Source organism: Apus apus, chromosome Z (genome assembly GCF_020740795.1).
Source record: "Apus apus isolate bApuApu2 chromosome Z, bApuApu2.pri.cur, whole genome shotgun sequence".
NCBI classification, from domain to species: domain Eukaryota; kingdom Metazoa; phylum Chordata; class Aves; order Apodiformes; family Apodidae; genus Apus; species Apus apus.
The window spans coordinates 24,239,995-24,263,404 of record NC_067312.1 but is presented as its reverse complement, the minus strand read 5'-3'; the positions used below and the strand labels follow the sequence as shown (position 1 = coordinate 24,263,404).

At 42.5% G+C, this 23,410-nt stretch overlaps 1 protein-coding gene across 2 annotated transcripts in view; it reads left to right on the top strand.

The window, feature by feature from the left end:
- THBS4 (thrombospondin 4) overlaps positions 1-23,410 on the top strand; it is a 36,806-nt gene that overhangs the window by 8,185 nt on the left and 5,211 nt on the right. Inside the window, exons 3-18 of one of the 2 annotated variants that reach the window (XM_051643328.1) lie at positions 350-597; positions 1,678-1,783; positions 6,490-6,572; positions 7,159-7,210; positions 8,532-8,704; positions 10,785-10,922; positions 11,542-11,619; positions 15,140-15,292; positions 16,127-16,231; positions 16,466-16,573; positions 18,048-18,207; positions 18,880-18,998; positions 19,790-19,842; positions 21,690-21,883; positions 22,170-22,348; positions 23,285-23,333. In XM_051643328.1, coding sequence (XP_051499288.1) covers positions 350-597; positions 1,678-1,783; positions 6,490-6,572; positions 7,159-7,210; positions 8,532-8,704; positions 10,785-10,922; positions 11,542-11,619; positions 15,140-15,292; positions 16,127-16,231; positions 16,466-16,573; positions 18,048-18,207; positions 18,880-18,998; positions 19,790-19,842; positions 21,690-21,883; positions 22,170-22,348; positions 23,285-23,333 — 1,998 coding nt within the window. Of the gene's footprint in view, positions 1-349; positions 598-1,677; positions 1,791-6,481; positions 6,573-7,158; positions 7,211-8,531; positions 8,705-10,784; positions 10,923-11,541; positions 11,620-15,139; positions 15,293-16,126; positions 16,232-16,465; positions 16,574-18,047; positions 18,208-18,879; positions 18,999-19,789; positions 19,843-21,689; positions 21,884-22,169; positions 22,349-23,284; positions 23,334-23,410 lie in introns of both variants that reach the window. The other variant, XM_051643329.1, reaches the window with a different exon arrangement.

The following is a 23,410-nucleotide window of genomic DNA, read 5'->3' as shown; positions in this document are numbered from 1 at the left end:
GATATATACTTGCCAAAGTGCTGACCCTTTTACCTTTACCACATGTTTATTGTATTTTAGCATATTATGCTCTGTAGGGTGACATTGGTTAAGCCAGTTAGAGAGGGATAGGATACCAGGAGTAAAAAACTGCACAGCTAGCACATGGGAACTCAGGCAGGAATCCTTTTAATCCTGCTCTCTGAGCCAGTGTCCCATATATTACCATTTACATCTGCATATGTGATACATCTACAACAGCTGACATGTGGAAAAATACCAGAGCAATTGCAGATTTCCACAGGATCCTCCTTGTTCATTCTGGGTTATCCGTGACCCTCTGACAGTCCTTCTCTGTATTTTGTACTAGTGGTGCTGCGCTATCTGAAGAGTGATGGGAAGTTGAATTCAGTGGTCTTTAGCAACGTCCAGCTGGCTGATGGGAAACCTCATGCTGTGATCTTGTGGCTGAGTGGCCTGCAGCTAGGATTGAGCACAATGGAGTTGTATCTGGACTGCCTGCAAGTGGGTGCCATCCAGGACCTGCCGAAACCATTTTCAGTGCTGTCTCAGAGATCGGCAGCAGTAGAGTTGCGCGCTTTCCAGGAGAAGCCACAGGTGAGTGGGAAAACTGGGAGCAGGCTGAACACTGAGAGGGATCTCCAGAGGTCCTCTGCATCTCTGAATCCAGACCTCAGCCCTCACAGCAGCCGAGCTCTGTGCAATGGTGCTTCAGCAATACTTGAGTGTTAACTTGTGAAATAAATGTAAATATTATTTCCCCATGGAACAGGTGAAATCTTAGCTTCACTGAGCTAAATAATAGTTATGCTATTAGTTTTAAACACAGGGCTTAGCTTATTAAAAAATAAATTACTGCATCCCTCACTTAAGTGTAGGTGTTTCTTGGGGACCGGACTTTATGCAAGGACTTAGTTGGTACAGTAAGGACAGCTCTTCATCACTTTCTTACAGCTGTTCAGTATGAGCAACCCTGGCTGTGTATGTGGCTTTCCTCTTCATGATGAGCCACATGGACTAAAAAGGCAAAAGAAGGCTGGGGCTCATGTTGTGCAAGAGTCAGACCCCTCTCTGACTACAATAGCTTTTCTTTGTCTGCCAACCAAGGGTTGGCATAGCTTCCTGCTATCTCCATATCAGCAGTCCGAGGTAAACAGTATCTTCCAAAAGCATCTTCCATTGCTGTTAATGCAAAATATGCATTAGAAAGTACAAAGGGATTCTGCCCCCCAAGTAGCCCCCTTGCCTTGTTTCACTGCAGGCTTGAAAATGAGCCTGTTTATGTGGAGAATCACTAAGGTGCCCACATTCCTGACATGTACTTGAGAGAGGGGAAAAAAAGATTGCTTTGGGTGCAGTTGAACAAAACCCAAATAATTCTTAAAAGCCACAGATTCAGAAATATGTGAATTTCCTGATATGTGAGATCATATGGATTGGAATTGTAAAAACCAGTTCAAAATAAAACCACAGCTATGTGAAAATCTGCAAGGCAAACATTATGGATTTTATTACAATTCGGATGGCGATGGGTGGTCCTGAAGAGGATGGGGTAGGAGCCCTGTGTGCTTAGGAAATGGACAGCCTCTCCAAAATAATTAACTGCTTTGTCTGATAATTCACTTTTTTTCCATTGTTGTACCAGAACTGTGAGCTTTGTTTTTCTTGTGAGTCCAGGATACTCTGGATGAGCTGAAGCTGGTAACTGGAGGAACACTTGCTCAAGTGGGGAACCTGCAGGATTGTTTTCTTCAGCAAATTGAACCTTTTCCTCAGTACACTGGTAAGGCCTGCAACCTGGAGTTAAAATTGTTCCTTAGGATACCAGTGCGAAGAAGCTAATATGGTGAATAGTAAAAATGTGGAGAAGTTCTGTAGACAAGTAATAACAACTGGCTGAATTACAGACATGATATTTCCTGTAAATGTTTTAGAAATACCTCATTTTGGAGAGAAAACAGTCACTGCTGCTATTGATAAATCAGTGAGTTGTCCTAGTGAAGGAGGAGTGTACAAGGAATGAAGGAGGCTTTTTAGCCTAATTTGGAAGACAAACTTTTGTCATCATGATCTGTTTATGCCAGCTTAATAATATATAAAGAATTCAAAATGCAGCCAGTAGTCCTGCTGAAAGGTAGCCTAGGCTTTAGTCACCTGCTGGACTGCAAATCTGCTCCAAAACTAATTCCCTCTCTGCCTGTGCTGAGTGACATGGAGACTGAGCTGAGAAGAGGGAGGAAAGAAGGGAGCTGAGACAAATGGGATTCCTGCAGGTCCCCAGAGGCTGAGTGCAATCCCCTGTAATGGGCCAAGATGCTCTCTAACCTCTCAACACAGCAAATCTGGGCTAGACTAACCCATCTATGCCCCTTCCTAATCCTTATCGATCTGCATTTCTGCTGCCAGTGTGAAGGAGAATAATTGGTTCATATGTACATGCAGGATGTTAATATGTGACAAACATGAGGGAAAAAGCGGTGATCAGTTTGATGTTTGAAATAGGATCCATGAGATTTCAAGCACTTGCTTGTCCACCCTGCCTAATCCAGCCCTGCAGTATTGTTACTTTCAATTAGAATAGAATCATAGCATCATAGAACTATGCGGATTGGAAAAGACCCTTGGGATCACTGAGTCCCTGCTCTACAAAGTCCTCCCCTAAACCACACCCACCAACACCACATCCAAATTACCCTTAAACACACCTAGGGCTGGTGACTCAACCACCTCCCTGGTCAGTCTATTCCAGTGTCTAACCACTCTTTCTGTGAAAAAAAAATTTCCTAATGTCCAGTCTAAACCTCCCCTGTTGCAGCTTGAAGCCATTCCCTCTTGTGCTGTTGCTAATTACCTGTGAGAAGAGACCAGCACCAACGTCTCTTCAGTGACCTTTCAGGTAGTTGTAGAGACTGATGAAGTCTCCCCTCAGCCTCCTTTTCTCAAACTAACCATTCCCAGCTTCTTCAAGAGCTCTTCACAAGATTTATTCTCTAGGCCCTTCACCAGCTTTGTTGCCCTCCTCTCTACTCGGTCCAGCACCTCGATATCTCTCTTGAATTGAGGTGCCCAAAACTGGACACAATTCTCCAGGTGAGGTCTCACCAGTGCTGAGTACAGGGGGACAATCACCTCTAGAGACAAGATAAATTAACTTTACATGAGAGCATCCTGCGTATGTTACATGAATGTGGGCATCAGTTATGTGCAGTGATAACAGAATCTATTTTGCCTTTTAGCTATTTAAATCCTCGGTTGCACATGCTTCTGTTTCCTCACTCCTTAACATATACAGCTAGGGGAAAAAAACATAGAGTTTCTTTTTTCCTAAATCAACAGACATTTGCACATAGAAGGGAAGGGAAATTCAGTGTTTCCTTCTGGACACAAAGCTCTGTGAATGAGGTTTCCAGATTGCGATCTTGCAGCTTTCTCGTTTATAATTTTTTACTCATTAATAAATAATGCAAACAGTAGTAATACAGAGAGATACTCTCTCTCTGACTCCATTTGTCTGAGCTTCTCCAATTCAGTTGCTTATAACCTTTAAGTAGAATTAGTATCATATTAATAATAATAATAAAACAGCTTACATTAATATATTCAGTCTTCATAGTCAAATTCACCAACAAAAAGGTGCAAATGTTCTAATAGCAATATTAAGTAAGCTGCCTTGCATTTTATATGTGCTTCATGATGCCCTTTTACAGGCTCAGTGTATTAATCAGATAACCACAATTTTGCCTTCAGCCAGAAAAAGCTGGAATGCAAATGTGTAGCGCTATAGGGTGTGAGACCTATGTGTCTTGGTGAAAGCACATATTTTTATATTAATTGGAAAATCCTTGGGAAAGCTTTGGCCCTGACCATGTGCCTTTGACTGTGTGCCTGGGTATTGCTCACTGCTGTGGCAGCAGCATTCCCTCTGTGTTCAGTCTGTGAGGCTGAGGCACCGAGGCTATGTAAATGAGAACATGATGAACAGACAGAAATTGAACATGTGTATGTGGATCTTCCTGTGTGGGTAGGGAAGTACAGTGCAAGATGCAGTCAGTTTGGTAGATGAAAGTAATATACTGTGTGTAAACAGTATCACAAAATCATTCAGGTCAGAAGGGATCTTTGAAGGTCGCCTAGTTCATGTAGGGTACCTGAACCTGACGTAGTGTAAAAAAAATCAGTTATTCTGCACTAGGAAGAGTGTTTGAGCCAGTATTGCTCCCAAGAGAGCTGGAAGAAGTATCTATGAGGCATTTCACTACGGCTTGCAGTTACACAGGCTAGTGTCTGCATGTTTGCACTGCCTGGGACAGTTAGCTGTGCAACAAAGCTGGTCACTTGCTCTAAAGCCAAGGCCCTGTGCTGAAACATGTTGCCCATGGAAGCTGTGGGTGCCTCATCACTGGAAGTGCTCAAGGTCAGGTTGAATGGGGCTTTGAGCAACCTGACCTAGAGAAACATGCCTCTGCCATAGCAAGGGGGTTGAACTAGATGATCTTTAAAGGTCTCTTCTAACCTAGTCTCTTCTAATGCAAACTGTTCTATGTTTCTATACTGCAAGTTCCTGGGAAGATAAAGACAGAGTGTCTCTCTGACATGATCTCAGGCTTACAGAAAATAGTCATGTCAATGGACTTCAGTTACCTGTTGGAGAGCAATTCTTCAGCTCTTTCTCTTAATTTAATTATTGCTGTGAAAGCCATTCTGCTACTCTGGTTGTTACTGACTCAGTATAGAGCTAGGGGCTAGCTAAACTGGAGAGCTGCCTCAGTAGGTGGGGTATGAATGAGACAGACTACATGGTAGGACCAAATAACTGCATAGCTTTGGGCTTTACCTTCTGCTAACCCTGCTCACTGCTGGGAAAAGCCACCCCACAATACACTGTGGACCAACAGCTCCCTGAAAGACCTCTCTGAATTCATAGCATTGATCATTAGACATTCTGCTGCAGGTGGGGTCTATCATAGGACTTGGCTTTAAATGGAGAAGAGAAAAAACAAACCACACCTATGAGAAGTCATCTGTTTCTTCTCTGCTGTCTAAATTTGCAAACAGGACATGTAGTTCATGGCAGTATAACCTGTTTAGTTCACCTTGAAGTTTAACAGTCTGCAAAACTTAAGTGTACAGAACAGATCTGGTTTTGATTTAGATGCTACCCACCAAACAGCATCTGAAATCTTGAATCTTTTCCAGATCTCAATCAATAATGCCTAAACCAGTCATTGTTTAAAAGAAACAAGCAAAACAAGAACAGACCCCAGCATCTGTCATGACAGCCTGCATGCCAAGTTCTGCTATGGGATTCTGAAGTACCCGTGATACTAAGTCCTGATGCCTTCTAGATAAAAATAAGGTTGAGACTGGAACAGAGGCAGATACTGGAGCAAGTGATTCCTGAGTCTTGAAACTTGTTCAGTGTTTTGATGAGATTTAAAATGAAGAAAACCTAGTATGTGAGGAGTTAGACAATTCCCGCTAGAATTTTTTGAAACAGTTAGACATGTTTGAATTACAAACAGTGAGGTAAACATTAAGGAAATCACTTTTCAAATAAGCTTTCAATACTCACAGAAGTAACACATGAATAAACCTCCCTGAAGCTATTGAGCATAATATGAAAATATCCTGCCTGCTTGGAACTTAAAAGAGTTTGTGAAATCTGTTTTGTCATACAGACTTAGGGAAGTAAACAAATAGCTGATCAAGAGAGCTACAAACTCAGAAGTGTACAAAACAAAACCTGCTGTGGGGTACTGTGCTAACATGCTCTTTGCTTCTCCTCTGTCACTATGTCAAAACTAACATTTCATTCAACAGGTGTCATGAAGGTCTGAGGTTGGTTCTGGTCCTTCCACATGGCTCATTACTGCAGTAACTTTTGGTTTTGTTACTTTGTTACTTGGTATCAAAATCCAGTTTTGGTGTGAGTTCACAGCATGTTGAATAGGTGTTTTGTGAGGCCGTTCAAACACTGCTCCTCCCCAGAACCAAATGCAGCTATAAAACTTGCATACAGTGTGATGAGCTGCCTTCTGGAAGAAAAGCCAAATGACTGTTGCAGGTTTTAAAAGTGCTCTTTTTTGTCAGAGCAGGAACTTTTGATGAATGGTCAGAGCTGCACAGTGAGCTTGCTCAGAACGCTGGGTAATTTCACTTTGAGAAGTGTGCTTACTAGAGAGCCTTGGCTCTGAAATAGTGGTAGAAAAATCATAGAGTGCACTTCTCTCTGTGGGTAGGTTTCTGCTTTGCCTGTTTCTGTGGTTTACAGTGGAGTTCAGTCCTGAAAATGCTTGAGTTCATGCAATTCACTCTATGAAATTGAAGCTAGATACTGTGTTTGCTCTAAGGGTTCCACAAGGTTAACGTAACAGTAATGACTGCCCTTCTTGGCTCTTCACAGGGTTTCCATCTCGTATCTCCAAAGTTATCATGGCAAATGATGGAGTTATGTGCATTTCACACTTTTTCACTGCTGGTTCCTTGCAGGTGATTTTAATAGGCAGCTGATGGGTCAGATGATGCAGATGAACCAAATACTTGGGGATGTGAAAGACCTTCTCAGACAACAGGTACTATATAAAGGCTTAAGTGTGAAATAGCCCAAGCTTGACACTTTTGATAAGAAAGAATTCAGATGAGCAATAAACTCCTGTGTGGAACTCGTTGCCTCAGAGACATGACACAGTGGAAGAGGAATAACTATATAAGTCCTGGTACCCTGTGCACCCTATGGAGGATCCCTGGATGTGGGAGCATGGGGAAACTGCTTATTCAGATGCAGAAAATCTAGTGTCTTAAGTGGAGAGGAACTACTGTAGCTATCCTAGCCCACTGTTAGATTGAGGTTGGACTCTTGCACGGAACTAAAATTGTTCCACTTGCTGGTGGGTTTCAGAACTGGAATTGCTGGTGGCATATGCTTTTAGTTAAGCATGTAATTTTTAAAGGTCCTGTTGATGAAGGCTGAACTGAAGTTTACCATTATCACTGTCCTTAACTTTATGGAGTACAAAGAACACCTAATTTCAAAACAGAGTACCTGTGTTGTGTGGTTTGAGTGGTATCTTGGGGAGAAATTATAATTGTTCTTGTGGCAGCCAGGTGCAAACTGAAACTGCCTGTATCCAAATAATGTTTATTTTTTATATCCTCAAGGTCAAAGAAACAACTTTTCTGAGAAATACTATAGCTGAGTGCCAGGCATGTGGTAAGTATTCCTGTTATTGCTTGTAAGAGTCAAGCAGATGAGATGTACGGTTGTTCTAAAACTAGTATTGATTGCATCAGCTTTATGTGGTTTCTAAGAAGTACTCTTTTAAAAATACTGTGTCCAAAGTTCTAGCTATATTTGTCAGAAATTGAAAATAGATTTTCATTAGAGAAAAAGCTTTCAGTTTCCATAGACCTGACAATTACTTGTTGAGGGTTGAAACACCACTAAACCAAACAGTACCACTCACCCTCTGCCACAAAGCTGTGCCACGTGTTTCTGGGGTGGGAGATGGTGACTGCCACGTATCTCATGAACAATCTTAGTAGAAGGACAAGGGAGGAATCCTATTCTACTCTAACTGATATTGTCAGTCTGTGGAAGAGCCTATGCAGTCCAACTGAAAGTACTTCCATTCTGTGAAGGCAGTCACCTGCAGTAAGCAGTGAGACCCAAAAGGTGGTCTCCCTCTTTTCACTAAATAGAAGAAAGAAATGCTTTTCCAAATGCCATTGCATAGCTCTCCTACACAACTGATGATCAGGACACACATGCACTTGGTATAAAAAGATACTTCCAAGATACCAAGATACTCCTTCAGTGCGTAAGGCAAAAAGCCCTAAACTCATCAGGTCCTTTAGCTGATCTCTTCTCCTAGTCAGTCAGCCTCATCAAAACTCAATTTGAGCTACAGCCAGGTTAACCTTTATGTATAAGTGCCAAAGAAAAAGTCTTTAAGCCCTGCACACATCAGTACCACGGTTCAGTACCTGCCAGAGTCTCAGAAAACTTTGGTTTTACTAGGGCTGGTGTCTGTGCACCTACGTGTTTTTGTATGTCCCACTGCCAGATGCTGCTTCTTTATTCCTCTTATTTGTAGACTGTCCTCTTGTGAAACCATGGCATTTTTTTTCTTATGAAGTGGTAATGTTGCCAGTTTAGCCAGAGGAATGCCTTGTACCATCACACTTGAATCCCTTGGGCCATCTGAGGTCACTGGCTTTCAGAGTTCCTTCCCTTGGCCAGCAGCAGATCTGTGCTGGGACTAACCTAGCAGGAGGGTCCTGGTGTACAGCCAGGAGGAGCTTGTGGAGCTAACAAAATAGCCTTAATTTTTCCTGCCTGGTGATGCAGCAAGCTGCTGGGCCATTCCCAGCGTGAAGTGTCTTCGGCCACAGCACAGCTGGCAGCAGTGCCATGTGGAAACACGAAGCCCCTGCTGTGCAGCATCTTGGGGATCTCTTCAGAGCATTTGCCAGCTGAAAGCCATGATGGATATTTCTCTGTCACTTAAACCGTTTTTCTTTCTGCGTTAAAGGTTTGGGAACTGTGAATTTTCCAACGCAGCTTCCTAGACGCAGTAAACCCAAATGTGAAGTTAATTCCTGCTTCAGGGGAGTCAGGTGCATGGAGACAGCAGAGGGATTTCAGTGTGGCCCCTGCCCGGAAGGGCTCTCAGGAAATGGAGTCACCTGCTCAGATATTGATGAGGTAAAACAGTGACTTTTGCTGAATTAAAAAAAAAAAAAAAAAAAAGGCAAAAAACCCCAAAGGCTAAAAAGCAGCTGTATGATACATATCAATGGGATGCTGATGCTTGCTGTCTTCAGCATTTGCTGACTGCTTGCACAGTGAATATTAATTCTACCTCTCTATTTTTGCTGTTGCTGCAACTTTATGGAGGTTATATGTGTGAAAACTTGAAGTACCCTGAGGAGTTGAGAAGTTCTTTAAGGGAGTTTAATGTTTGAAAAAAAACACAAGCTTTTGATGTAGTTGTTTCTATTCCACAAGAAGATGTGATAGCTTCTGTTATAAGGCAGACACACTTCTTGTCAATATGGGCTTTGTCTCTTTAAATTTTAGTCCTCCTGAACCAGCCTTGGAGACTAAAGTCTTCTCTTCCAATGAAACTGGAGCCATGTTTTCCGCCTTATCTTAAAAGTCTTTGAAAGAAAAGAAACATTTATTGTTACTTTTCCTTTTGCTTCTTTTTGGTTGTGTTGAAAGCTGATAATGTTGACTTAAAACTTTTTTCTCCTTGCGCTGTATGTTAGAAATTCAGAGCTTGCTTGTATTGAGGACTGAATTAATAAATATACAGTGTCTCAAACAGTTAAATAAAACCTGTGTTAATTGGAATGTGACACTCTGAACACAAATGATGAAACCATATGCAGCTTCACCACATTTTTTCTGTTTGATTATTTTTGTCATTACTCTTTACTCTGCTTTAAAAGCTGGATTTTCACTTGTGCAAGGGAAAAAAAAGAGGGGGAAAATGGTGATGGTTTTTCATTGTCTAATAAGAGAGATGTGTCTTATTATTCACTTTCCTGAGTTGGTCAACGCTAAGAAGGAAGATGAATTATTTTTTTAAACTCTTTAGGGAAATCTCTTGTGTGAGTGCACCTTTCTACCGAATAAACTGATTCCTGTACTTCCTAATAACTGGCATTTCAAGAGAAGTTCATGTACAAATTCTGATAAAGACAAATCTAAAAGCTTCCTCACTAAGAGGTGCCATCATCTTTTCTGAGGCTTCTAGCATCTCTGCAATATGCTTCCTTTATCATTACCAGTTTGAAGACATTACTTTCATATGCTGATGCCCTGTATCTAGGGAGCTGCAGCTCTGCTCTGTGTATGGTGTAATTTGAGTGCCCTCTGCTGCCTACAATAAAAAATCCACAGCAAATAGGGAATACAAAATGTCTGTCCTGGATTTTACATTTTCTATATGCTAGTGGTGGACCGACTTCCAACACATATTCCCATCAAACATGCTTTGATATTGAACATACCTCTTCTTGCTCCCTTCTACGTGTGTTTGGTTACAAGGTATATGTTTTCTGTAGGTGGATATCTTCTGGCTTGTTTTCCCTCCATTTTGTGGAAGTTTTTATGTTAGCAATGGAAGGGGAAAAGGCATAGTTTAAAAACTCTTTTATATTTATTTCTCATGTTTCTTATTTTTGGCTGTCTTTGAGCCATATGCAGCATGATGGTGTGTTGCTGGGTTTGGTACTCTTACAAATATTACCTAGTGGCTAGTGTTGACGTTGGAGAGACAGCAATGTGGGATGTGGTTCCCAAAGTGGCACCCACAAGGCCAGCCTGTTATCTGACTTGTGTTTGGGTTGTTTCTGGCCATGAGATTTGCCCAGATATAAATGAGGGAAAATGCTGCTGCCACTTCTGTGTTACAAAACAATTGGGTTGGAGTTACATGGCTTTCCTGGTATTGTAGCCTGGACCCTTCCAGGGGGCTCTCGGCCTCTTAGGGAGCTGAACCTTCTCAGCAAAAGGAAGGACTGGCTGACAGAGCATAAGGGATCCACTACAGGCTATAATGGAAGATTTCAAATGTTTCTTAAATTACAGAGATAGCTGAAGACCTCCTGGGGTCAGAAATACCTACAGAGACTGTTTCCTCTGTAAGCCAGCTCTAAACAGAAGACACACAGACATTGCATGTAGCATTGCCTTTGGCTGGGAGGTCTGTGCACATAGCAGAGTCTGGATGTTGCTGAAGCACGAGCATGTGCTCGGTTCATTTCTCTCTTTGCAGTGTCGGTACAACCCCTGCTTCCCCGGCGTGCGATGTGTGAACACTGCTCCAGGTTTCCGCTGCGAGACCTGCCCCCCAGGATATACAGGACAAACTGTGCAAGGGATTGGCCTCAGCTACGCCAAGAGCAATAAGCAGGTGAGTGGCAGCATCTCTGCAGCAGCTGCCATTGCAAGGTGCTGGTTTGTACCAGTGCAGCTGTATCACATTTTATTTACACCCCAGCTATTCCATAATTGCTTGTGCAGGTAGGCAGTTCTTCAGTTAGAAGATCCAAGTTGTGTTTGCTTGCCTTTAGTGGGAGTATTAACGATGTAATAGTTAGGACAACTATGGGGACAAGAAAAAAAAGTCATTATCTTCATAGGTGTCTCTGATCAATTCTAAGAAAAGCTCTGGTGATTTGTGTAAACTGGCTTTGAAATACAAAGAGTATGATCCAAGAGGTCTGTTTTACTGTCATTTTTTGCATGTTTCTGTAGCGCTCTAAAAGGGAATATAGTTAATCTCTAAACTTTTGTGAGTGAAACAGAAGCCCATCCTAAGGTCAAAATTTTCTGTATCACAGTGTTTCCTCAGGGTTTATATGTGTCTGGAGATCCTTTGGAAAGCTGGCAGATGGGTATGCCTGTGCCATTCTAAGAGCAGTTTCAGAAGAGGCTGTGACTCTTTCCTAGGCTTAAACGTTAGGTTTTCTTCAGGCTTGGTTCTCAAATGAACATTGTTTTTATTATGCATTGATTTCTTTTATTGCTAGATCTGCTTAGATATTGATGAATGCCAGAATGGTGGACTTGGACTCTGCGTTCCAAATTCCCATTGCATAAACACTTTGGTAAGCACGTTTTCATTTGTGGCTTTAAAAAACTGATTGTTTTAAAATTACATGAGGCTAGGATTGGATTTATGGATTTATGGCTCTGATTGAAGAGCTGAATAATACTATTTGATGGTAGGCTTATTCTAAACCAAAGAATCCTTTAATCTTTTCCTGACTAAGAATAAAAAAATAAATAATCAATACTTGAGATGTCTTTAACTTCTTCCTCTAGACTGTATCCTTATCACTTTTCCTGAGGAACGGCAGGAACTCCTCTCTATACCACCCAGTTATCTGTGTTTATGAGTATGTTATTGCAAGCAACCTTCTCTGAAAGACTGAACCTTTGCTTCCCTTCATCTCCTCCCATGTGGGAACTACTGCACGAAACTGTTCTCCTGGATGCTCTTTTTAGAGATGTAAAGCCTTCACTTTGTTAGGTTACTTAGGCAGTATTCCTCAAAATAAGTACAGAGAGGAGGAGGGCTGGAGTTGATACACTTTTAATAACCATACATATAAAATCCAAGAGAGCAAGCAAAGCAGAAGTAGATGTTTGAAAGATGATTTGAAAGGTGTTAGGATCAAATAGAAGAGGCATATAACCATTTTAATGCTGTGAAGCAATCTGGACCTTTCACTTAGAGCCATGGAATGACAGAGTCATTTAGGTTGGAAAAGGCCCTTAAGATCATAGAGTCCAATTGTAATACTAACACTACCAGGTCCATCACTAGACCATATCCCTAAGCATCACATCTACACACCTTTTAAATACCTCCAGGGATGGTCACTCAACCCCTTCCCTGGGCAGCCTGTTCCAGTGCCTGACAGCCCTTGCAGTTAAGAATTTTTTCCTAATATCCAGTCTAAATTTCTCCAGCACAACTTGAGGCCATTTCTACTTGTCCTAATGCTGGTTACTTGGAAAAAGAGACTGACCCCCACCTTGCTACAACCTCTTCCCAGGTAGTTGTAGTGAGCAATAATGTCACTCCTCAGCCTCCTTTTCTCCAGGCTTAACACCTCCACTTCCCTCAGCTGCTCCTCATAAGACTTGTTCTCTAGACCCTTCAGCAGCTTCATTGTCCTTGTCAGGACTCTCTCCAGGACCTCAATGTCTTCCTTTTATTGAGTGGCCCAGAACAGAACACAGTACTTGGGGTGCAGCCTCACCAGTGCTGACTACAGGGGGACAGTCACTTCCCTAGTCCTGCTGGTCACACTATTTCTGACACAAGCCAGGATGCTGTTGGCCTTCTTGGCCACCTGGGCACACTGCTGGCTCATATCCAGCTGCTGTCCGCCAGCACCCCCATGTTCTTCTGCTGAGTAGTTAACCACCACACTTCCCCAAGCCTGTAGAGTTGCATAGGGTTTTTGTGCCCCAAAGGCAGGACCCAACACTTGGCCTTTTTCAGCCTCATACAACTGGCCTTGGGCCATCAAGCTAGCCTGTCCAGGTCCCTCTGTAGAGCCTTCCTACCCTCAAAGCAGATCATATTCCCACCCATCTTGGTCTCATCTGTGTACTCAGAGATGGTGCACTCAATCCCCTCATCCAGATCATTGATGAAGATATTAAATAGAACTGGCCCCAGAATTGAGCCCTGAGCAACACCACTGATGACCGGCCACCAGCTGGATTTACTTTTTTACCCAGCGAAGAGTGCACCCATCCAAGCCATGAGCAGTTTCATCAGGAGAATCCTGTGCAAAAGGGTGTCAAAGGCTTTACTGAAGTCTAGGTAGACAACATCCACAGCCTTTCCCTCATCCACTAAGCACATCATCATGTCATCAAAGGGGATCAGGTTAGTCAAGCAGGACTTGACTTTCATAAGCCCATACTGGCTTGGCCTGATCACCTGATTGTCCTTTACATGCCACTTATGTCACTGGGAAATACTGTTCTGCTGTAGCTGGCTGCACAGGGCAGGCTTTCTCCGTAGCAAGGGTGAAAAGTCTCCTGCAGGTGTAAAGGTGGACCGTTTTGCAGCTAGGTAGCATTGAGGCTACCAGTAGTGTTCAAAGGGGTGTTATTTCCTTGTGAAGACATTGTTTTCTAGAACTGCTTTCAGTGTTCAGTGTGGTTTTTGTTTGTTTGTTTTTTAATATCTGCACCATTTCTGTCACATGTTGTATCATATTGCATGACTGGACATGACTACTCCTCTTCAGGAGGCCATGAGGCCCTTTTGGCAGAGGACAAGAAGTAATCTGCCGTCTGTCAAAACAGAGCAGTGTGGGTTTTTTACTCCTGTCTCCCTTTAGAATCAGTTTGGTCTGGAATTGCTGCCTTAAAGGCTATTTTAATGCATACAAGGGCTTGATATAGGAAAGAATGTACTGAGCAAATTCAGCAGACGCCAGAAGGTATTACCGTGGTGTCTATTAGGAGGCATGTGCCATTGTGTTTTATGTAGGCCTTGCCATTTGCATAGACCAGTGATTATTTTACTATTCAGTCATCTGTACATCTTCAGCCTGGAAGTATGCAAACAGCATGGAGTTAAAATCTGGAATGAAGCTAGGAACAGAGGACAAAAATAGTGCCCAGTTTGGGTAGTAAATGTGGCTCCCTATCATGGTGGACTGGGACAGTCCTGGCAGTTCCTCAGGCTTTGTACAGGAAGAGTGAAGTCGTGTGAAGTGCTTTAGTTTCACAAAGAGATGGATGCATAAGTCTGTCAGACATCTGCTTGTTTCTGTTCCATGACGTCAAAAATATTTATTCTCTATAAATAAAAAAGATTGTTTTCAGTGATTTTTTTATGTCATAGGTTACAAATCTACAAGTATGTGAGACAGAGACAAAAACTGCATTAGATGCCTAAAGAAGACCTCTTATCAGAATTAATCCATTAATATCTCATACAGAGATTGTCCCAGCACACACTGAGATTCCTTGGCTTAGCTGCTTTGGATTTGTTTACACAAGAGAGTGGCACAAATATACATATGCACACATCTAGGTAAACCACTGTAAAAGGTTACATGGATCTTCATATTGCAGTGTAAATGAGAATGACTGTCTTTTTAAAATTCCTGAATTCTTTTGTGAAGAACAAGATTTTGCTCAAATTGTCTTAAAAACAGCTAAGTTAAAAAATTATGAGGAAAAGACATTATGTACTTCCTTGTCTCTTTTCCGAGTTGTGCCCAGTTGAGTCAGTCTGCTTCAGACTGAAATAAGAGCGTTCAATCCAATTAAGCGGGTGCTGCTTAGAATTTTATACAAAGTTTTGGCCACCTGGAAGCTGCTCAGAGTTGCTGCTACATGACTTTTCTCTGGCTCAGCAAAAGCCTGGTCTAAACAGGAGAGATTTCAGCATGTTTTCCAGCATGCACTGTGGGAGCCAAACCTGAATTTCACATAGAAAATGAAGTTTGTTCACAGTGCAGGAGGCTGCAGTGGATGAAAAAGTACATTTGGACATCATGAGCAGTGTGGTATAAAACTTGCTTCCATGCTTGCTTTAAAAGAAAATGAAGTCCTGTTCAAAGGCTGGCTTGTGACTTTTTGTTCTTACAGGGGTCTTTCCGTTGTGGCCAGTGCAAACCAGGATACACAGGAGACCAAACCAGGGGATGCCTGGCTGAGAGGAGCTGCAGAAATAGAGCCCTCAATCCATGCAGTATCCATGCCCGTTGTATTGAGGAGAGGAGAGGAGAGGTGACATGTATTGTGAGTTCATAAATTCATGCATTTGTACAGTGAAAAATAGCCTTTTTTAGGCTGGAACTGAGAAAGTCCTAAATTTGGATACAGTACTTGCTTTTGCTGGCATTTACTTTGGCCTTGTTTTCAAGTACATCTGTTGGGAAGAAGAAGAATCCAGGATATTTTAAGTCCATGCAGCAATGGGAAGCTGCCTAGATACTTGTTTTAAGCAAATCTTCATTTAAGAGGATGCCAGAGTTTGATGTGCAGATCTGTACCTGTACCTTCAGTTACAATAAAAACTAGATACTGGTTTAAAATACTACTAGTTTAATTGGCTAGGAGAAACTTGTGTGCAGATGCACTTACTTTGCTGATGCAAACTTAATAAATGTAAGCACAGTTTTAAAATAAATCTTCCTCTAGTTGCAGATGTATTTTTGAGATTCTGAACAAAACACAGTCATCCCATTTAATCATGAGCTGCTTGCTGAGGTGCTAGGTGTATACTCTGCCTAGGTCCCCCCTTTTCCTTTTCTCCACCTGCAGGTGAGGAACCAGAATTGATTCCTAACCAGTGTCTAAAATCTATAGCTTGCACTGAAATTATTAGGTGTTGCAGGCAGACATTCCATTTAACATCAAGTCTTAACTCTTACTAGCTATGCCTAGATACAAAGAGCTTGAAACGGAGATTTTCTTTCCACATTGAGAGATGCTGAAGTGTGCCTCGTGGCACTTCTGTGCCTATCCATGCCTTCTGTGTGTTTTCAAGATTGATGTGGGGTTTCCCTGTCCAGTATTGCTATAGTGACTCATTAACCTTTTGATAGTACTACTGTGGTGTTTCATTGATAGTGTGCCATTGGCTGGGCTGGTGATGGTTATATTTGTGGAAAAGACGTTGACATTGATGGCTACCCTAATGAGGAACTCTCCTGCTCAGCTGAAAACTGCAGGAAGGTAAGAGGTTCTTTCTTAACCTGACAATAATTCAGAGCATGAAGGGGAGAAGAGGAAGAGTGGAAGAAATGTGACTAGATGCATTAATCGTTCTTTCAAGTTATTCAGTTCCTCTGGATAAATTGTATTTAATTAACTGATTAATTAAAACAGTAATAGAAGAAGGAATTAAAATTATGAAGGCTTTCGGTTTACCCATAGGACACCAGACTTGTCTCTTTTTTTTTTGTTTAGGACAATTGCAAATTTGTCCCCAACTCTGGACAAGAAGATGCCGATGGTGATGGGATTGGGGATGCGTGTGATGACGATGCGGATGGAGACGGCATCCCCAACGAGCAGGTGCTGTGTACAGATCAAGGCACAGGGGTCTCTGCATGCAGAAGGATTTCACGTTACTGCATTAGGCAGTGATTTTGAAATCTGGCTCACTACTATTTGCCAGAGATTATCCCATACCCATCACTGTATGCAGTTCCCTAAATCCTGTCTTTTCCTTTTATATAATGCTTGCTTTTATAAGACCTAAAAAACCCAAGTCTCACCTGTCTCACCCAGGCTTGAATTCCACCAGTATATGCCCCATTATTATATTTTAGCATTTAATTCTAGACCTTTTATTATACAGAGCTTGAATCCTTCTGTATTCTGTATTACTGTCCTGTAGCATGGCCTTCAGGAACATCATTTGCCTTAGTGTCCTTCTTTTTGAAGAGCAAGTTCACCTGACATCACATTCCATGAGGGATCCAAAACGCACATAAATTAGTGGGTGCCTTAGCAATAGCTCAAAAAAGCTTTGAATCATATTCTCAGAGTGAAAGAGGCTTTCATGTGGGTCACTACTGCAGACTGTATCAGAAAATTTATTCAGCGTTTGTGTTCATTCTGTATCCTCACGTGCCCGCTGCTGTTCTACATTAAGACACTTCTGTGGTATTGTTTAATGCACTTCCAAGGAAGATAACAAGAACATTCTATCCAGAGTACAAATGTCCATGTGGAGCTAGGGCAGATTAGCAGTCACAGAAGATCTGCCTTGTGCTGTTTTGCCAACCCTAAATTCTGGTAGCTTGAAGCAACTGGTTTTAATTTATGTAGAATTCGATTAATTAATGTGGAATTAAAGAAAATTAATAAGAAAATATGTTAAATTCTTTTCAACTGTAAATCTGTTTGCAATCAAGAAACTGCTCTATTGTTGCTAAGGTCTATTCTGCTTCTGCGTGTGCAAGAGGATGAGGTCATGGGTTTGCTAGATGGGACAGGAAAGTTCCTTGAAATAGTGTTTTCTTCATATGCCTCCTGATGCTCTTGGAGAGCCAACAGCAGATGGATTAAAAAAAATAAATGCTTGTACATTTTTGCATAAAAACCCCTGTTTTCCCAAGGATTTCGGCTTTGGTTTGAGTCTCTACCAGAAAGGGGGCAACACCTGTCACAGAGAGCATCTACAAACCCTGTCAGGATCTCTGAAATGCAGCTTTTGAGAAGGACCATGTAAGGAAGCCAGGGCACAAAACCAGGTTACTCATCATGGACACATCCAACATGTGAATCAGAAGTCGAAGTTATAAATAAAGCCTTATGGTACTGGGTGTTCAAGTTCAGAGTTCCTATGGTGTGGTTCAAAGCAGAGCTTTGAGGGAGCCAGTGAAATCTGATCCAGATCATTCACATGAAACGTCAAACTGCTCACAGTAATAATTTGTGTGTGTGTGTGAAAGTAGAAAAAAATACAAGAGTTATATAAATATGGTAAAGTAGAAATTGAAGATTCAGGCCCAGTTCATGTCTGGATCTGTGTTTCTTTCAGGATAATTGTGTCTTGGCTCCCAACGTTAACCAGAGAAACAGCGACCAAGATATCTTCGGAGATGCTTGTGACAACTGCCGTCATGTCCTGAATAATGACCAGAGGGACACAGATGGTGATGGGAAAGGAGATGCTTGTGATGATGACATGGATGGAGATGGTTGGTAATTTTTACTTCCAGCTTCTCTGATGTTCTTTACACTTGCCCAGAACAGCTGCATTTTGTCTTTCTTCATGAAACCTGTGTTTGGAATCCTTTTAATTTAGATTAATAGACATCTTTTATGTCTATTTTAGACATCTATTTATGTCTATGTTCTTTTGGAAGCACTGAACACTGTAAGAGATGAACTAAGCTGTTCCATGAATAAATTAAGGTCACTGGTCATTCAGTAATTCCTTAAAAGTGTAAACATGTCCCAGAGTATCCAGCTGCTGCTTGTCCCAGATGCCCAAGAGCTACATAATGTATTACTTTCATTGCTCTAGGAGGCTTGAAAGAAGTAAAAAAATCACAGCCCTTCAAATGTAATAACAGAGATTAAATGTTCCATCCTGTAAGCTGTGATACAGGAATGTGATAGAATTAATTGTGTGTAATTAATGAAGTGTGTGTGTTGGGATTGCAAGCAGTTCTTTAACAAGGTTTTTTGACTTATATTAAATGAATGGATGCACAGATAAGGAGAAGTCACTGTGCAGGCTTACAATGTCATTGCAAGAAAAGTAGTTGCTGAAAAGGAATAGTGTATTTACTGTTCTTGATGTTTATGTTGCCCAACAACAAATACAGGAATTGTTTTTCATTAACTTCCAGTCCATTTTTTGCTAGGTATTAAGAACCTTTTGGATAATTGTCAGAGGATCCCCAACCAAGACCAGGAGGACGGGGATAATGATGGCGTTGGTGATGCCTGTGACAGCTGCCCAACAATCAGCAACCCAAACCAGGTTAGCAGGCAGAAGGAAAACATATCTTTTTTTAGGGAGAGGGTCTGCTGAGGTCCAGAAAGATGCAAGAGAATGAGGCAGCCCATGTAGTCACAGTGGTTTATCTAGTAACAATAGGTATTCAGGGAAGTTTAATGGAGTTTCAGACTCTCCTGACATGAGAAAGGGGAGCCACCAGGCATATTCGCATAGCTTGGAGTGTTAGCACTCCTGCTTCTGCTGTCATGCTGTGAAACGTGCATGCTCGAGTCCCACAGGGTGCAATGCCAGACTCTGCACAGTGGTGTCATTTGGTTACACGTGGTATTTCTTTAATTAGGACAAAATCCTGGTGTCCTTATTTAGCAAAGCTTCCACTGCTCCTAGATGAGAAGTCAGTGAGGCTATTCTTGTGTTTTGAATTCTGATTAAGCCACTTGTGACTAACAGAAAACTGATGGAAACTGTAGAGAAACATTGTAAATTTTCAAGGTTGCTTAAGAACCTTTGTTAGAAATGAGGGATATCTATACATGGTAGCAGAGGAATCTTGCTACAACCACTCATCTTGCTTGAACTGCTCCAACCAAGTTTAACTCTGTTTATTAACTGTCTGGGGTTTTTTTCTTTAATAAAACTGACTTTTTGGTTAGATTGATTATGCAAACAAGAAAATATATTTTGTAAAACAAATGTTTTTCCATACTTTTATTTTAATTGTATTTGATTTGGTTGTGGTTTGGTTTAATACTGCCATTTTAACAGATGCTTTCAGCAGACTATACTGGAACTTTCTCTCTTTCCTTTTGCAGTCAGATGTTGACAATGACCTGGTTGGAGATTCCTGCGATACCAACCAGGACAGGTATGCTGAGTTGTGGCTTGTGACAGCAGCAGGCAAATGGAAGAGGCTAGTCTTGAGCTGAAGCATTCCTGGAGAGCTGCAATCCCTCAGACTGGCCTTGATTTCATTCCAGTACTTTCTCAAAGAGAAAATAACAGTGTTAGGATTTATCAGCCTTGTTGGTTCACTTCACTGTAGCAATACAGTTATGGAGCCCCTCACCTTTAGCCCCTTGGTCACACAGGCTTCCTGTGAGTTCCTGTGGAAGTGGCGCTCAGAGTAGGTCTCTGGCTGTAAAACCCAGAGCAGTGCTCAGAGCTGCTTATCCTCTTTTCTTTCTTTTTTTCTTTAGCGGAAATTTCACATTTAAGGGTTGTATGTTTTTCCATAGGAAGCTAGTGTGGCAGAAGCAGAATTCCATCACCAAGTGTAAAACATCTGCAGATAAAACCCATTTGCTGTAGCACAGCAAGAGTGGCAAGGCTCCCCCATGGCTTTTACATGCCCTGAGTGTTAAGACAGCCACATCCCATGACAAACTGCTGATGCCTGGCTGGAAGCCGTTTCTGCAAAGCCAACTTTGGGGGTGGCAAGTCCTCCTCTGTGCTCCTCACAGCAGCAAGAGAAGTGATAAATCCCGTGCTGGTACAGCATTTCACCAGCTGCAGACAGCTGCAAGGTCTCACTCCAGGGCTGTGGGTGGGTGCTGCTGTCTGGGATGGTCAGCGCAGGGAGCCCACTTCCCAGCCTCCACAGAGATCATTCCTGATCTTAGGCCAGGAGCTGCCAAGGCCCCTAGCTGGGAGCCATTTTACTCTTAGGTAGATACAGCCTTGTTTTTTCCCTGTTTTAAAAAAGGCCTCTTTTTCCTCAAACCTAACTAATGTATATGAAGAATTTCCTGGTAGAAATACTGTAGCTCTGCCTGAGGTTAACCTTGCAATAGAGAGATGTGCGTTTCATCTCAGGAACCTGCAAACATTAGTTGCTCTGACCTAAAATTAAAGGATCTTTCTTAAGCATAGAGAGATAGGTGGCAATATTCACAGCTGTAAGCTGCAGATCCGCCTTCATTTGGCTTCATGTTACTTCTGCTCTGTCTGTGCAAAAGGTAGCAAGGTCAAACATGCCTTGCCAGAAACCATCTTGTTTATGATGTGTGTCATACCTGACTTCAGGCCATTTTTTTTCTATAGTCTGTGTCCCCATTCGTGGTGACTGTACCCAGCTGATGCTGCCATGGGCTGGAGAGGAGCTTGGGAGCTACTGAATTTCTCGTGTTTCCTACTGCACGGCACCCATGTGGGACTGTAATGTAACAAAGCTTGCAATGCAGGAGGGTGAAAGTGGTGCTTGGTTTTTAAACAAGTCTGATTGCAGGTGCTCATGCAGAGTCTCCCATAAAATTTTGTTCACACTCACACCTCCATGTTAATGAGCACCAAGACACTGGTGGACATGTGTGACATGAGCTGTTGGGCTGTTGCTGTCTCCTGGGTGCCTTTTGATTGGTGGCACTGCACTTGTTGGATGTGCCTTCCACGCCCTTTAGGAGTGGATGTTGTTTGGGATCTTGGGCTCGAGTATCTTTTCCCACTCCATTTAAGGTTTCTTTTTCTTGTCCTTATCTGGGTATTTTTGTAGCTCCAGGCTTAGTCTTCATCTTCCTGCCACCTTATACATTCTGTGTTCCTTGTCCCCTTGCTGTTCAGCCATCTGAGTGACACCAGGTCATGGTTCCTCACTGGTCTGGTTTCAGCTCTGGGGGTGCCTCCAGTGTGTTTCCTGTTCAGGTACCCATGCTGTCCCCCATGCAGAGGCAGGAGCTGATGCTGGTGTGCCATTTCTTTTTGTATCTGTGCTTGTAGCGATGGCGACGGGCACCAGGACAGCACAGACAATTGCCCCACCATCATTAACAGCTCCCAGCTGGACACGGATAAGGATGGGTTGGGTGATGAGTGTGACGACGATGATGATAACGATGGCATTCCTGACCTCTTGCCCCCAGGCCCTGACAACTGCAGGCTGGTCCCCAACCCAGGGCAGGAAGATGATAATGGTAAGATAGGCCTTCAGGAGACATTCTGGTGCTTCGGCACTAGATCCTTCCCCAAGCATTACACACGTGCACCAGTGTGCATCTGACACAGTCACCATGTGTGCAGACACTCATCCCAGGAGGAGCCCAAACACACAGGGGCCCTTTGGCCTCAGGGCCCCTCCCTGGCCACTGCAGTCATCAGGGCTGAGACTCCACCAGCTTCTCAGACACCCTGACCCTGGCTCAGCCAAATGTGGCTACTTACTGCACCATAAATCTGCTTTCTCTTCTCTGATGCATTCAGGTGATGGAGTCGGGGATATCTGTGAGTCTGATTTTGACCAGGATACAGTGATTGATCAGATCGATGTGTGCCCTGAGAATGCAGAGATCACCTTGACAGACTTCAGGGCCTACCAGACAGTGGTGCTGGACCCAGAGGGGGATGCACAGATTGATCCTAACTGGGTGGTTCTGAACCAGGTAAAAATGAATCTGGTCTTTCTTACCTGTCTGAGAAAGATCATGTGAAAACCACAGTAAATCTGTCTCTAATTGCTGGACCTCTGGCAAACAAGTGAAAAGTGGATGCTGTTGGTTGGTTGACTGTTTTACAGGAGTTAAAATGAAGGAACTTTGTTTTAGTATATGACAGCTTGAAGCTTGATGCTCTTAATAATCTAAAATAACTACAGTCTGGTCAGTTTGTTCTGGGTAGCTGTCACTGCTGCTGAGAAAGCAAACATGACACTTTTCTGTCACCCGGTTGAAATAGTTCTGTAGCAGTTTCATTAATCCTTCCCAGAATTTAAAAGTCTGACCTGCTGTACAGCAGAGCATTTACTCCTAGATGGAGTCCAATATGTGTTAATTACACTAACAAATTTTAGCCTTCAGGTGGTTAACATGTTCTGAGTTGCAATGGACGTGCAATTTATTCCCATTGCCAGTGTCTCTGCCAAGGCCGCTGAGATGTATACACCTTCCTTAACCCAGTCCTGGCAGTCAGTTTAATCCCAAACTTCATGATCAAAACTGTATGAGCTATGCCTAGGAAAAGCTCTCTTCCCCTCCCCAGCCCAATTTCCATCTCTCCCTCTGCCCTCCCCAGTTTCATCTCCAATTCTGGTTAGGCTCAGTGACTTCCAGAAGAAGACTGGGGTGGGCAAAGAAAGTACCAGTATGGCCAATTCTACAATGGGAATAGAAAAATCTTGACTCCGGGTACACAAGCAGTTGAAGCATTAGTATTTTTATTATAGCTCGCTTTTTAATTCAGAGCTACAAGTTTTACAGACACATGAGCAAAGGGAGGTGACAGATGGAGGGGGTGCTAGAGGGAGGGAGGCCAGAAGAGGCTGCCAGGCTCAGCCAACCCAGCTCATCATGCATGCTAACCACCCTGAATTTACTCTACAGGGCATGGAAATTGTGCAGACTATGAACAGTGATCCTGGCCTTGCTGTTGGTATGTATCTGCTTAGGATATTCAAGTTCAACAGCAGAAACCTTGAAGCATGTGAACACATTTTCTGCAGGTTTGTT